At 42.1% G+C, this 16,486-nt stretch overlaps 1 protein-coding gene across 8 annotated transcripts in view; it reads left to right on the top strand.

Annotated features, from left to right (window-relative positions):
* Positions 1–16,169, top strand: part of LOC119905314 (IQ motif and SEC7 domain-containing protein 1-like) — a 95,008-nt gene extending 78,839 nt beyond the window's left edge. For 6 of the 8 annotated variants that reach the window (XM_038722188.1, XM_038722189.1, XM_038722193.1 and 3 more), the window contains 12 exons: positions 218–1,497; positions 2,116–2,277; positions 2,689–2,811; positions 3,366–3,532; positions 3,770–3,909; positions 5,060–5,089; positions 8,215–8,340; positions 8,439–8,538; positions 8,753–8,914; positions 9,265–9,441; positions 11,141–11,190; positions 12,523–13,059. In XM_038722188.1, the coding sequence (XP_038578116.1) occupies positions 218–1,497; positions 2,116–2,277; positions 2,689–2,811; positions 3,366–3,532; positions 3,770–3,909; positions 5,060–5,089; positions 8,215–8,340; positions 8,439–8,538; positions 8,753–8,914; positions 9,265–9,441; positions 11,141–11,190; positions 12,523–13,059 (3,054 nt within the window). Of the gene's footprint in view, positions 1–217; positions 1,498–2,115; positions 2,278–2,688; positions 2,812–3,365; positions 3,533–3,769; positions 3,910–5,059; positions 5,090–8,214; positions 8,341–8,438; positions 8,539–8,752; positions 8,915–9,264; positions 9,442–11,140; positions 11,191–12,522 lie in introns of all 8 variants that reach the window. The other 2 variants (XM_038722187.1, XM_038722195.1) reach the window with 2 other exon arrangements.
* The last annotated feature ends 317 nt before the right edge of the window (positions 16,170–16,486 follow it).

The following is a 16,486-nucleotide window of genomic DNA, read 5'->3' as shown; positions in this document are numbered from 1 at the left end:
CTGAAGAGTTTGCTTTGGAGTTGCTCCAAAGTTTCTTACATTCTTGTTTAACACGAGTGATTAGAAGTGTCAAAGGATTTTCTTCTTTTAAAAGTATTGTGTGTGGGTCAGAAACCCAGCTTTGTGAGATTATTCTTGGGACAAATAAAGCAGGAAAAAGCGTTTGTTCAAATCTGTGGGTGGGACTGTTTTACAGTTTACTCCCTCCTTTCTCTAGGTGGAGATGCTGGAGCGTAAATATGGTGGACGATTCATAACTCGGCATGCGGCCCGCACCATCCAGACAGCTTTCCGCCAGTATCAAATGAACAAGAACTTTGAACGTCTCAGGAGCTCTATGTCTGAAAACCGTATGTCCAGACGCATTGTTCTCTCCAACATGAGGATGCAGCTCTCATTTGAGGGACCTGAGAAAGTGCACAGCTCCTACTTTGAAGGGAGGCAGGTGTCCATGACAGAGGATGGCACCCCGCTGTCCATGGTGCAGTCTGAACGTGGAGACATTGAAGTCCACCAACAGGGCAACATGGCATCTCACCAAACCCCGCAGGGGGACCTGACAGATGCCATCACGGAGCTGGAAGACGCCTTTTCCAGGCAGGTCAAATCTCTGGCTGAGTCGATAGATGATGCACTGAACTGTCGCAGCCTTCAGGGGGATGAGGGTCCTGAACCAGAGGCTATGGGCTGCTCTAAGGTGGATAGGGAAGTGCCCTATCAGGTGAAGTCCCACCGCAGGGCAGCTGGACGCATTCATGATGAAACGATGGCATCCTATAGTGATGTTACTCTGTTCATTGATGAGGAGGACATGTCTCCCTCTGTTGCTCTGTCGAGGTCAGGGGACCAGCCCTCCAGCACAGAATCAGACTTGCGGTTGCGGTCAGTCAACTCATCCCAGGAGTACTGGCCTATTGACCCCAAAGATGAGGGTCGTGACACAGACACGAGCTGCCGCAGCACTCCTTCTCTAGAGTGTCAAGAGCAGCGTCTTAGAATGGACCATCTCCCTTTGTTGACCATAGAACCTCCTAGTGACAGCTCTGCAGAGCTAAGTGACCGGTCTGATCGTAGCTCTGTCAAACGGCCACCTGTGTATGAACCACATGGCCACCTCGTAACGTCATCCCAGGCTAGCCCTAAACACATTTCCCATGGACCCCCACCACGGGCTTCCTCCCGTGATGATGACACACCTCTGCGCCATCGCCACCGCCAGCTGGAGAGCCATCTAGCCATAAACGGCTCAGCCAACAGACAGAGTAAGTCAGAATCGGACTTCTCTGACGGGGACAACGACAGCATCAATAGCACATCCAACTCTAATGACACCATCAACTGCAGCTCAGAGTCCTCCTCGAGAGACAGCCTTCGAGAGCAGACACTCAGCAAGCAGACTTACCACAAAGAGACTCGCAACAGCTGGGACTCACCCATCTTCAGTAATGATGTTATTCGCAAGAGATACTACCGCATCGGCCTGAATCTCTTCAACAAGTACGTACTCAGCAGTGATGGAGCATGTGTTTGACCAGTGTTTGCAATGATTAAGAGCTTGGCAAATGGGTATGATGTTAGAGAAGCCTCTTGGATAAATATTCAGTAATGGGTGTTGCACTATAAACTTTATTCAGCTACATAAATATCAAATACAAAGTTATTTTAATGGAGGTATGTAATATATGATTACAGTATAATATTTCTTTGTGATTTTTTTTGTCATATTGACGGATAAAACAGAAACTGTGCCCCATTTGTTATACTTGTCAGAGTTGCATCATACAGAGCTACATAAGCATGAGCTGTCATTTATTGGAGACATTGTGTTTGAGTCTGTGGTAACATTTACGTGACTTTGATGCAATGTAGTTTAACTTTCACAAACACTGACCACATATCTTGTTTTTTTTCTGTTTTGATCATGTCCAGGTACTTATATTCAGTTAAATATAAGGACTCAATCAACAGTTAATAGATCACTATGAAAAACACCACTGATTAAACTTTCCTCAAGATGCTGCCCATAGGTATTATCTCAGAATTCAGGATTCAGGTGTAGCAGATTCTTTTCTCCAGTTTTTAAATTGACTTGCATTTAAATGTCGGATTTATTAGGAAGCCAGAAAAGGGCATCCAGTACCTGACTGAGAGGGGATTCATTCCTGACACACCGGTTGGTGTGGCTCACTTCCTGCTGCAGAGGAAGGGGCTGAGCCGGCAGATGATTGGAGAATTTCTCGGCAATCGACAGAAACAGTTCAACAGAGATGTCTTGGAGTAAGTTTTTTTTTTTTTTTCCCCATCTCCCCTAAACCTAAGTATAATTAGATAAAAGTGAGTGATAGAAAGTTTGTAAAAATTTGTGTAAATAATACTGAAATCCAGGATCATTGTCCGCATGCACAGCAACAAAGACCGTATGAACAAAGAAAGAAAATGGAGAAAGCATGACAAAATCCCTGAAACCTAACTCATTAATATCCTGCATCTGTTAAGGATTACTCATGGCACAAATATGACCAGAAATCCCTTGTAACATACTTTTTTATAAACTCTGATATCCTCCATGATTGACTCTAGGCCAACTAAGCCCTGTAAGATGTAAAAGATCAGGTGATGAGTATAAAACTGTTGTATGCCATCTTTGTTTTTCATTTTTATGCCTCCATCTGTCCCCTTGTGTACCAGCTGTGTGGTAGATGAAATGGATTTCCAAAGCATGGAGCTGGACGAGGCGCTCAGGAAATTTCAGAACCACATCCGTGTTCAGGGGGAGGCCCAGAAGGTGGAACGGCTTATCGAAGCCTTCAGGTTAGATCATACACTGACACATAGCATGTGAAGGTATCAAAGACAGAGGGGAAAAAAAGCAACCCTGATCAAATTGATAATCACAGTGAACAATTGTATTTTAGGAAAGACAGGAGAGAAAACACCGGTGCTGTGTTCATACTTAAACATCCATAAAATACATTATGTCTGTTGCCTGTTGGTGTAGAAAGGCTGCTGACCCACAACCTGTGAGAAAAATGTATAAACTGCAATGATCATTAAAAAACACAAATTCTGAATACATATTTCCCAAAACCTTCAGTAATCCAAAACAAACACGGCATGCTGTACTGCTTTGGGATCATAATACTGGAAGCATTTTATGTAAACAACTCTTTGTAAAGTCATTGCTGCTAGGTTTCTCAATGTGCATAGATAAGAAGAGGTACATACAGTTCGACGACTACTTCTGCTGTCTTCTGAAAATGTTGAAAACATTTCCTAACTATGAGGATGAATTGCTTGTGTGTTTTGTAATCATAGTTTGGCTGTAAATTGAGATGGGTGATATTCTTCTCCTCTGATGTCTCTAGCCAGCGCTACTGCATCTGTAACCCCACAGTGGTGCGGCAGTTCAGAAACCCTGACACCATCTTCATCCTGGCATTCGCCATCATCCTCCTGAACACTGACATGTACAGCCCCAATGTCAAGCCCGAGAGGAAGATGAAGCTGGAGGACTTTATCAAGAATTTAAGAGGTAATAAAACCAATGGCTGATATAATTATGCAAGTATTTGTGAACAAAAAATATTGACTGGTATTTTAAAATGTGCTACATGCATAGTACACACTAAGACATAGTTTACAGTACATATTATGTTCTTGCAGATAAATCGCATATTACTTTCTCCCCTCTCTCTGCTAACATAAAATTGTTCCCCCTTTTTTTACATTTAAATAAAACCCCTGACTCTTACTGTGTCCTGTTTCCCAGGCGTGGATGATGGGGAGGATATTCCTAGGGAGACACTGGTCGGCATCTATGAGAGGATCCGTAAGCGAGAGCTCAAGACCAATGAAGACCACGTCTCACAGGTGCAAAAGGTTGAGAAGCTCATTGTGGGAAAGAAACCAGTGAGTACCGTTTATTATCCACTAAGTTCACAAAAACTTATTATAGTTTTCAAGGCATGACATCAATCTCTGAGGCATCTTTGGTCTATACGATGTACAGTGTTGATTATTCTCTCATCAGTACTCGCAGAGCTATATCTGCCTAGGATTACTTTTCTGTAAATAAAAATGCCACTTTTCTCCTCATTTACTGACCCCAGTGTTTACAGAGATGAAGTCATAGAAAGAACAGGGAGGTTTAGAAAATCTAAGTCCTTTGTAGCTTTGGGTATTGTTGTGTGAAAGGGGACACGTGCCTAGGCAAGACCTTCATGCTAGTGATTTTAACACACCCAAAGCCCTTGAGAGCTGTCACCCAGTGCAGCAGTCTGATGAGAAATGAGCGCACTCTGCCAACTTAGCACATTATAATTCTTCATTTTAGAGGGAGAAGTGGTTGAAACCAATGTTTAATTGACTGGCATAAGTAACATTGCAATAATCTGATTCATTAATCACTGGTCAGTTTTTTTCTGTGTATGAATACTGAAAAGAGCTATTATCTCATTTAGTTCTGACTGTGCTCCAGCCCCTCAGGAGCAGAAGGTGCAACATTATTCTGCAGGCAACAATGTCTCTTTTCCTGTGTGAAGGTCAAAAGTGTGATTAACCTATGCAGCCTCGGGAGAGGCTTGTCTTGCATGGAGGACTTTGTTTCAGTTGGTTTGCAGCGGGATGGAAGGGATGCTCTGCCAGTAATAATTTAATGTATTAAAATTATCCCTTGTCACCATTTAGCCGTAGAATGAAACGCCCAGGAGGACACTCAGTAAAACACTTCAGCATAAAAACCACATTGGAATTCCTCGCCATAGTAATCAGGTCCACGAGTGCTGTTCAGAATGGGCTAGGGGAGGATCTATTTTCATTCCAACATTATTACAGACTCCCTTGAGTCCGGCAGCAGAGAAAGACTGCCACCTTGTATACAGAACACGAGAGGTACATGCATCTTCATGGCCACTTTAATAGGCTATAGGTATACAGTCTGCAAGGGTAAATCCATGTATGGGCTCTTCGATAAGCAGGAGAGATTGCATTTTCATCAGAGACACAAGTGTAAATAGTCATAACATCTGCATATAACATGTTCTTTATCCTCTCCTTTTAGATTGGATCGCTCCACACCGGCCTCGGATGTGTAAGTAGGATAAATATCCTTAAATACTATATTTGGTCATTTTCCTGTCATTATTTTAATGCATGTGCACAGCACAGGCCTGTCCATGGGCATTTCAGTTAATGCACATCATACAGGTAGTTTTAGAGTCAGATTACCTAGAGAGGCAGGAACGTTTGCTCCCTGATGCATCACATCTGTTACTGAGAGATGAGCAGTCGTCGTCGTCGTCGTACCAGGTGCCAGGTTCATGCCTTGCAGGCGCCTCTGAGCCAGAATATACTGTGGATCCACCATTTGCATGGACATTATTATTTTTGATAATCGTTATGGGAGGAGCTATGTGCTGATTTAGCACTAGTAGTTGTACATAATTTTGTAAGAGATTATTGCTAATTGTACAGTACACTTGCAATGGTAAATACATGGTTAGGACTTGTTTTCTTGTATGTAAGGACTCCTCAAAGTTCAGGTCAACAGTTCAGTTCAGTGCATAAGTTAACCTACAGGTGAAACTCGAAAAATTAGCATATCGTGCAAAAGTTCATTTATTTCAGTAATTCAACTTAAAAGTTGAAACTAATATATTATATAGACTCATTACATGCAAAGTGAGATATTTCAAGCCTTTATTTGATATAATTTTGATGATTATTGCGTACAGCTTATGAAAATCCCAAATTCAAAATCTCAGAAAATTAGAATATTGTGAAAAGGTTCAGTATTGTAGGCTCAAAAAGTGTCACACTCTAATCAGCTAATTAATCCAAAACACCTGCAAAAAGGGTTCCTGAGCCTTTAATTGGTCTCTCAGTCTGGTTCAGTAGAATTCACAATCATGGGGAAGACTGCTGACCTGACAGTTGTGCAGAAAACCATCATTGACACCCTCCACAAGGAGGGAAAGCCTCAAAAGGTAATTGCAAAAGAAGTTGGATGTTCTCAAAGTGCTGTATCAAGGCACATTAACAGAAAGTTAAGTGGAAGGGAAAAGTGTGGAGAGGGGGAAAAAAAAAAAAAGGTGCACAAGCAGCAGGGATGACCGTAGCCTGGAGAGGATTGTCAGGTAAAGGCCATTCAAATGTGTGGGGGACCATCACAAGGAGTGGACTGAGATGGAGTTACTGCATCAAGAGCCACCACACACAGACGGGTCCTGAACATGGGCTTCAAATGTCGTATTCCTCTTGTCAAGCCGCTCCTGAACAACAAAGAACATCAGAATCGTCTTACCTGGGCTGAAGAAAAAAGAACTGGTCTGTTTCTCAGTGGTCCAAAGTCCTCTTTTCTGATGAGAGCAAATTTTGCATCTCATTTAGAAACCAAGGTCCCAGAGTCTGGAGGAAGAATGGAGAGGCACCCAATCCAAGATGCTTGAAGTCCAGTGTGAAGTTTCCACAGTCTGTGTTGGTTTGGGGAGCCATGTCATCTGCTGGTGTTGGTCCACTGTGCTTTATTAAGTCCGGAGTCAGCGCAGCCGTCTACAAAAGACATTTTAGAGCACTTTATGCTTCATTCAGCAGATGAGCTTAATGGAGATGCTGACTTCATTTTCCAGCAGGACTTGGCACCTTCCCACACTGCCAAAAGTTTCAAGGGATTACTGTGCTTGATTGGCCAGCAAACTCGCCTGACCTGAACCCCATAGAGAATCTATGGGGCATTGCCAAGAGAAAGATGAAAGACATGAGACCGAACAATGCAGAAGAGCTGAAGGCCGCTATTGAAGCGTCATGGTCTTCCATAACACCTCAGCAGTGCCACAGGCTGATCCATGCCACGCCGCACTGAGGCAGTAATTCATGCAAAAGGGGCCCTAACAAAGTACATATAGTACATGGAAATAGTACATATACATGATTATACTTTTCAGAGGGCTGACATTTTGATTTAAAATCCTTTTTCTTATTGATTTCATGTAATATTCTAATTTTCTGAGATTTTGAATTTGGGGTTTTCATAAGCTGTATGCAATAATCATCGAAATTATATCAAATAAAGGCTTGAAATATCTCACTTAATGAGTCTATATAATCTATTCGTTTCACCTTTTCAGTTGCATTACTGAAATAAACGAACTTTTGCACGATATGCTAATTTTTTGAGTTTCACCTGTATATAAAATGATTTGTGCTTCATGCTGTGTTACCAGTTAACTCCCATTGGTGAAACAAAGCTAATATGTGTTGAAATGATGACAAACAAAACTTCAATATTGTTCATTTGGAGCCCCATCAGTTGCTACCCTGGCAACAACCACTCTTCCTGGGTTCCGCATTAAAATATACAAGACAGGACAATGATTTTAACAGGGCTATCTTTTATTTATGCAGTAAGTTGTCATGGTATTGGCATGATAATACATGCCAAGGTGTCCTGATACTTAAAATGAAATTGAGGATAGTAATATAGTAGTATTTATATGAACATGTCACCCAGTGCAACAGTGTGGTTCATTTGTTATTTTAATAGTTTTTAGACAACAATGGAAGTACAGAGAAATAAGCTATATCAGGTTTTGTCTACACAGGCGATACTTTGTAGTAGGATCAGTTCATTGATAGTTTTATTTTTTTCATGGGTTTTTTGTTGACAGTGACAAAAATATAGTATATCACCAGACTTATCATATTAATGGGACTCAGTGTTAGAGATGAAGCAATGAACTGATTTCTTGATGGACAGAAAATTGATATTTTGATAACCAGTTAAAATACCAAACATTCTCTGGTTTTAGCTTTTTAATTGTGAGCAGAAGTGTGGTGCTTTTCCTTGTCTTATCTGACAATGACCTTGTATTTTGGAGGCATTTGGACAGTTTCATGGGGGAATAGCTATGTAAAGGCACTTTTCACATTTTATGAACCAAACAAGGAATAGATTAAATAGCGGTAAGTAGCAGATTGATCATGATGAAAATAATCGTTACTGGCAGCCCGACAAAATGTCGAATCCAAAATGTCCACCCCATACATTGCTGTGAAGAATGCACAACACATAGGAGGAGTGAATCGTTCATCCTTTGCCTACACCCTCTTTATATTCTGCTCTGAGGAAGAGATGACTCCTGTTCCTTATTAACTTGTGGAGGCCAAAATGACCACTGAAGTGTTGGTATCTGTGCTCCTTTTCTTCCTGCTTTGTAGGTGCTGTCACTGCCCCATCGCCGGCTAGTGTGTTACTGTCGCCTGTTTGAGGTGCCAGATCCCAACAAGCTCCAGAAGCTGGGACTGCATCAGCGGGAGATTTTCCTGTTCAACGACCTCCTAGTGGTAAAAGTCCTCTCGTTTCCTTTCTTCTCCTCTCCCCCTTATCTCCACTCCTCTCGCTTTGGACCAACCTTTAAATTATTCTCTTTGCATGATTGCAGGTAACCAAGATTTTCCAGAAAAAGAAGAACTCAGTGACATACAGTTTCAGACAGTCTTTCTCTCTGTATGGGATGCAAGTCATGCTGTTTGAAAATCAGTGTAAGTGACATTTCCTTTTATTCTGTCTTCATCCCTGTGGCGTGTTAGCTGACAGTGTTTACATCACAGTGTATGATTTAGCAAGTCAAAACAGTGGGCTGTGACATTGTTTATACTCCAAACTTCAGACAGATTCGCCCACTGTGTTTTAACTTGGTTTTGATCAATGGCCCTTGTGTAAATGTCTCTCCCTCTCTGTTTGCCTGTGCCCCAGATTACCCAAATGGAATCAGGCTTACATCAGCAATACCAGGTGCGGACATCAAAGTCCTCATCAACTTTAATGCGCCCAACCCCCAGGACCGTAAGAAGTTCACAGATGACCTACGAGAGTCGATTGCTGAGGTCCAGGAAATGGAGAAATACAGAATAGAGTGTGAGTTGCCTCCCCCCCCACCCACTCTGACTCTGTCTACCTCAAGTAGAAACAGGGCATGGTCCTCATTACTCAACTGTGGCAGTTTATGAGGGAGAATTTTTAGAGTTCACAGGATAGCTAACAAGAGGGAGGGTTTTTTTTCGCCTGGACATTCAAAAGGCAATTCCCTTAGGACATACATGAACAGGATGTTGGAAATTATATAGATCAATAGTGGACGTTCATAAGTTTCAGACAGCGAAACGCTGCTGAATACATTACAGAGAAGTTAAAAGGCCATTCCCTGGCCAGAGTGAGATGTAAAACCACTGCCACTTACTCAATCTTTCCACGGCTCTTTTCCACAGCTGAGCTGGAGAAGCAGAAGGGGGTGGTGAGGCCCAGCATGTCACAGAGCTCCGGTTTGAAGAAAGAGGCTGGTAACGGAAGCATGAACCGTGCCAGTCTGGATGATACCTACGCCATGGGAGAGGGTCTGAAGAGGAGCGCCCTCAGTAGCTCCCTGCGAGACCTCTCCGAAGCAGGTACAGCCAAAATGTTCTTGTTTTTACTGGCCGCTTCTTTAATGGAAAACTACTCTCCTTCTGTCATCCACCTCTCTGTGATGATACCAAGGGGATAAAAATAGCAAAATGTTATTTCACGGCACCATACATTGACTTTAAATCCACTATCTAACTCACTCATGATTGGATAGTTTGGTGTGGACAGTGTGTTCTTCAATTCTTCTTTTGTACTCAGCATACTTTGTTTTAGAGAGACTTAAAGTGTGCTCCACCTTTTTAACAATTCAAAGACTGAATAACAGGTTAATTGTTTAGAAATGCAGTTTTCTAGATTTGTCTTCTCAGCGATGAATGAAATTGATGGGCAGTGCTCACCCCTGATCATTTAGATGATGATTTATTTCTGAGCATTTCCATTCATGTTTTTAATCGTCACTTTTTTTTTTAACCTGACACTTTTGCACTTCTAAGTTTGTTAGACATTTCATGAGAATTTTATGTTATTTTTTTATTCAAACATCATGTGCCATTTCCTCTCAAATATATATGTGAACCAAACGAATCAGTGCTGATGTTTACAGTATCATTCTTAAGCAGCAACAATATCAAGATTTAGTTTCAATCTTGGTGTTAACAGTCATTTCACATCCATGAATATCAGTGTTTAACACAGCCACTCTGTCTCTGAAGCAAGAATACATTTCATTCATTACAGATAACAGCTATGTGAAGTTATCAGGTGATTAACTTGATAACAAAATGAAATCCAGTCAGAGGTCTGCCTCACTGTTGGTAATACGATACGCTTTGTTCTTATGATCACTACCTCAATGGGGAATGATAGGTCAGTCAGTGAAGAAGTCCGTAGGAGTCCCTCCGCCCTCCTGTCTCCTGTGTTTTTCAATGCAGGATGTGGCATGTTAGTGGGGTCATTTTTGTGCAGTGTTTTTCCTTTTCCTTTCCTGCCATACTCCATTTCATGTGTATTTACTGTGTTATTTCCATACACATCAGGTATTTTCCTGTATATGTGTGATTATTGGTCATGTATCATTGGCTGAGTGTGCCTAACAACGGCGAGAGTGCTCTGTTCGCCCTCAGACCTGTATATGCCTGTACATCCCATGTGCAACAACCACTGTATTGCTTTTGATGTGTCTCCTCCTTTGTGACTGTCTCTAAGACTGGCTTTTCTGCCAACCTTGACCTTTTTTGAAAACCTTGTGACAACATTAAGAACGAGTTGTCATATTTTATCAAGTACAAAAACTGGGAAAAATCTGTTTCGTCATTAACCCTCTTCAAAGTTTTATAGAAGCGGCCCACAATTTCCTTGGTCTATCAGACTTGATGCTCTTGGAGTCCATATTTATTGAATTTTATGTAAATGCATTCAAAATTTAGTAAACGTATTACTTGACTTAGCCTGCAGCTCGAAGTGCGTCTCCAAACTTAAATCACTAGAATTCTAATGAAGCTTTAGTTTTCAACCCGAGTGAAGATGTGACTTCGCTATAGAGCTAGCTACAGTTCCACCTGTCACCCACCACCCTCCCAGACCTGAACGCGCTCTCCTCTTCCCGCCCATATTTTGACCTTACTCACAATCACAATCCACTGCACTGCCCCCTACGGAACTGATGGGCGGCCTAAACGTCTGTAGTAAATCCAAGAGTGCTGTCGATCTCTAATCTGTGGTATTGCATGTCTCGGGCAGGCAAGCGGGGGCGTCGCAGCAGTGCAGGATCACTAGACAGCAATATGGAAGTAAGTTGGAAGCAGCTGGTATCCAAGCTACTCTCTATGTGATGATGTGCACTGTGAAAACACACCATTTATTTTTGGTCTTACACCTTCTTTGCTTCATAGACTCAGTCCATTTGTTTGGATCATTTATTTTTCTTCCTGGGATGCCTTATAACCTGCTTGCCTCAGTTAGTGTGCATGCATGGGTTGCCTGCCTCTGATCCTGCCCCTCTGTGGAAGCCAGAGATCTCCTGTTTTGGTCATGTTATATATGACCAACATACAGTTTATCTTCAAACACGCATGACTCTACTAATCCCTCCTCTGATCCCTCCCCTTGTCGCCTGTCTCTGTCTTTCATTCGATCACATCCAAGCGGTTTTCATTTGGTTCTTCTCCTCTGTGGAAGGGTGGTAGCTCTGTGAGACACTAGGAAAATGTACATCTCCTGCAGTCCCTCTCCCTGTCTGGGTCTTTCTTCTTCCCTTATCCACAACTTCTCTTAAATGCTGTAAGGTTCAGGGAGGAACATAGCCTTCATAGTCCGAGGTTTACTGCTGGGCTTCACACAGACTTTTAAAGATGTGGATTTCATTCATTCATCTTTCCCTCATTTCACGTGTCCATGAGTTCATGTGTTGGGTTGAAGTCTGGGACCCTGAAAATTTCTTTCATTCTGCCTTCAAAGATGTTATGTGGTCTCCAGCCTTAGATGAAGCATGTGCCAAAGTAAAAACTTTTCAAGGAGAATTCATACCTGGATAGTGAGCAGTGTTTGACCCAGAAAAGGGGTGGAAAAGTGTCCAGGCCTGTTGTGAAGTCTGCACACAAAAGCTTAGTTCCTCCTGCCTTCTGATTTCTAGTTGAATGCTAATGTGTGGATGATGAGTTTGCCTGTCACATCCTCTGCATGTGGAAACTATGCCTCCATTGATTATAACAAGTTGCATGTGTGACTTAGAGGGTTTGGCACACTGACTGCAATGAAGCTGAAATGATGTCTTTTCTTCCCCTGGCAATGTCATTATTTATGCTCCCCATGGTATTTATGTAATTGCTCTTGTTACAGATTTACTGTTTCAAGCAAGTTAGCTCCTTTACAGTAGACCTCCTTTGATTGTAGGCTCCCTTCATCTTGAAGCTGAAATATTCCTAGTGTTGCTGCTGCCTACCATGACAACATTTTTAGTTTCTCATTTGCATGCCCTATAACATTTTGCTACTTGTTTATCTGAAATAAGAAAACTGTGAATTCATCCTGCTGGTGCCTTGTAGCTGTAGTTTAGTATGTTGCGCGGGAGCACTTGCTCAGTGTCTGACAGACATGCTGTTACCTTTTTTTCCTGCCTGCAGGGGTCCATCATTAGCAGTCCACACACACGCCGGAGAGCCACCACGCCACATGAGGGTGCACCCCGCGGCCATCCCTCCATCCCTAACTCAGCATCGACTTCCATCCTTGGGTCGCTCTTTGGCAGCAAGCGAGGCAAACCGTCATCCCAGAGCCACCCTCCTTTCCCTGCGCCTGGTCAACCCACTCTCATATCCCACAAGCCCCACCCGACCAACCTGCACCACACAGCACAGGTAGCGCACACAGTGCAAGCCCAGCTCCATGGTCACCATTCCCAGTACTGCAAAGTCCCACAGAACCCTCCGCCTTACCACCACCATCACCACTACCACCCCCCTCCCCACACGCAGTACCACCAGCACCCAGGCTACGCCTCACATGCCCACCAACATGCCCATTCGCAGCACAGCCATTACAGCCAGCATTCCCATCACGCCTCACACTCCCAACATGCTCCTCACCACCACAGTCAGCAAGCGGGTTCGGCGCCTGGCGGACCCAAACCCAAACACAGTGGCATCAGCACCGTAGTGTGATGCTCCTAACACAGAGAGGAGAGGCATGCAGGGAACTTACTGAACGAGGGACAATTGCTTACACCAAAGGGACTGACAGCATAACTCTATGGCCTGTCCACTGTGTTTAACTGCTGCTGTGATGGAAACCAGTCACACGCAATCACCCTTTTCACCTCCAGGTCCAACTAATATGCAGGATGGAAATCAGACTCAAATCTTCCACCAGGGGCCTTTTACTAGTTTGCCTGATCATGGGCTTGGCCCCATCAGGGTTTTGTTGGTGGGGGCGGGGCTCTGTACAGGAAGATGCTCTATGTTTTACTCACTAACACACACACACCGCCGGGCCGTGACGGCTGTAGAGAAAATGTGTTTTCTCACCATGCCGCTCCCCACTGCTTCATTCCCTCAATAGCCTGTCTTACCTTCACATAATCAGGAGGCAAGACGACCTGAGACAAGAACGTGGCTGACTGTATTCTCTGTCACAACGGTGGCATCATTTCTTGTGCGCAGCCTTTTCAGAAGTCAACTTTCAGCTCTTTTGATTTGCAGATCCTACCATCATATGAATGCAATTTGTTGTTGCCTCCCGTAGAGCTCATATGTAGTGAAGAACCTAGATATAATCATTTCACACTAACTTAAATCAAAGGACAGGTAAACAGCTGAGTTGACCTTCTCAGTCATTGTAGTTCTAGTGCTGTATTTACTGTAGATGACAGCTATATGTGTTGTCTCCTAGCTCTCATAAATAAATGTGCCAATTATTAATGCATAATCTATTTAGTCAAGACTTCATGTACAGTATATTGTGCGTAAAGTTATTTGTAAGATTATACTTACAATTATTATTATCAGCAAAAATGAATTCTATCAGTATTATACTGACTCTGTGGTAACAGGATGTATATTAGAAAGGAGTGAACTCCCATTCAGTCCAGGCCTATAATCTATTCTGGAATTTTTGCCTTTCAAATGGATCAGAAGGAGCCTCTGGACGGCAGCTGTTGCATATGGGCCTCAAAACGCTGTGCTGTCACAGCTGAAGCCTCAAAGCAGACTTTTCCTGTCAACTCTGACAAATGATAAACCGGGCTGGTTGGTTGTTTTAATCTCAGTTTACTACTCATACTGTGGCTGCTTAAACTGTAAAAGACATTTTAAATGTGGGAGGCTCAGTTCATGTTACATACGGACCCGCAGAACGCGTTGAACATGCGAAGTCTGTTGCCTTTAAAATATGCGACAGCTGCTCCCTTGACTCTTAAAATCAAAAACGGAAACACTTTTGAAACCTTCTTTTACCTTGTTTAGTATGTTTGTTTTTTTTTAATTCACCAACAAGGTGTGGTGAGTGAATAAAATCGCTTCTTACATAGTAAAGTATTTTTTTCATCTTTTTTCTATCATATGTGCAATACCTTTGTACTGATTTTGTACATGAAGAACAAGGTTATCCCTCCAATTTGTGCGTTTTTCATGTTGCGTCATTATTTATTTATTTTTGTTTTTGACCCCTGTCAAGAGTCTTTCTCAGTAAATTAATGTGTGGCTGTCCTCGTGGTCTAATGAGAGGTACAGACTTGGAGTTCAGTGGAATGTCTAGTAAGTGATTTTTGCATGTAATGTTATTAATGTGAGGCTATCCTCTGCACATTGTATAACAAAATCAGTGTTACCATAGCAAGTTTAAGTGCAATCATGTTCAGAAAATGCAGACTTGTACTGAAAGTGGAAGTCTGTTGTCCAGGACGAGATTCAGGTGACAAAAAAAAACTTTTTTCATTTAAGAATATATAAATGCTTACTTACACAGTTCACGGTGGAAAGAGGAATGTGTGTATATATTTTAATAAAAGGAATATGCTTCTCTTTGGGCTGAACAGAAATATTTTGCTGGATAAGCACATATGAAAGAACACTTTCATTTTTTCAGGAAATGCAATTATAATATACAAAATGCAAACTGAACAAAGGAACTGGGTATATGTAAAGAATAACTTTCTACATTCTACAAATAAGAGTCTATTCTAGTGTGTAAATTAGTGACAGTAAACTGTTTGTTCCAATATTCAGGTTGTAAATGTATTTTAACATTCACAAAGAAAACCATTGCCATAAGTCAGGCTTACTCTCGCACGTATCTCATGAAGAAGAAAGTTCGGATGACAGACATATCACATATGGGACTTTAATGATCAGTTGAATGTCTTTCCATTGATTTCATAGTTTTGTCTGAACCTGTTTATTTTGGTGTGTGTTGTAGTGCTTCAAATGTCTTACAGTCATTCTATGTGAGAAAGTACCCCAACGATGCACTGCATGGATCATCATGTGTCCTATTCACTGTGAGCTGATGGGGAAAAAACATTCAGCCTATAAATTTTGTCTTCTCTTTTGGTTTAGATTTGTTTGGAATTTCCTGATGTTGATGTGTTCTTGTCGTTCCACATTAGGTTAGTAGTTATTGAAGTTCAGCATGCATTTCATCAACAAAGCCATTGTGTAAATTACAAACATAAAGATCATTGCACTTCCGTTGCTGAGGGCTCTCGTCATGTAAATATGGGATTTTGGTGTGCAAACTGATGAACTGCTTGGAAGGAGGGCTTATCTTTATGAAGCTGTAAAGGGACCAAGACGGAGGTTAAAGGAGCTGTACATAATGTGTATATGATCAGTACTCTATTCTGATATCTGCATTTAAGATCAGGATGTATATACATCACCTCATAGATGGATTAGAGGGGTGATATATGAACATATCGACTGTCTCTGCCTCCTGTTGTGAACTCACATTTGCTGTGGACTTCAAAAACAGACTGTTAGAAAGTTTGCTGCCATTTACATCCAGCCTCCATCCTCTTTTTGCACACAAAACCCTCCACCCCCCACCACACACACACACACACACATAAATACTGTACACACAAACATCCTGCTGCAAGCTGTTCAGTCTGGAGTGAGACACGTTTTTGAAAAAAAGGAAAACACATGAATGGCCTCATTTATATGTGCATTCTGTTTGTACAGTGAGTAGTGAGTCAGTAAGACCCCAGTTATTGTAAAACTTCAACTGTGACAATGTTGAGAACGCAAAATAAACGAATATATGACTTATGGTACGCATGTGTTGTTTTTCCCTCTCCAGTGTGTACAAAGTGCTTTGTCCTATTGAGCACTGAGTCAGCTGTCCATGTGAATCAAACAGAAATGAAACTTCCCCCCCCCCCCATAATGCATTTCACATTAGTGCCTTATCTTTAGGCTCTCATATCTTCCACTTCCAGGCTCCAACAATACTATCCACTAGTGTTGCAGTATTTCCACTAGAGGGCAAAAAATTAAAGTGCCATAAAAATGACATTGAAAATCTGTGCTATTACACCACCTATGGGTGAAAGGTGTACCTGCTACATCACCCTTCATAGGATCAACCAGT

The sequence above is a fragment of the Micropterus salmoides genome, unplaced genomic scaffold (assembly GCF_014851395.1).
Source record: "Micropterus salmoides isolate LMB-PRFRI ecotype aquatic unplaced genomic scaffold, ASM1485139v1 Ms_hic_scaffold_16, whole genome shotgun sequence".
NCBI classification, from domain to species: Eukaryota; Metazoa; Chordata; class Actinopteri; order Centrarchiformes; family Centrarchidae; genus Micropterus; species Micropterus salmoides.
Note: the sequence above shows the minus strand (reverse complement) of the source record. Positions and strands in the feature narration are given on the sequence as shown.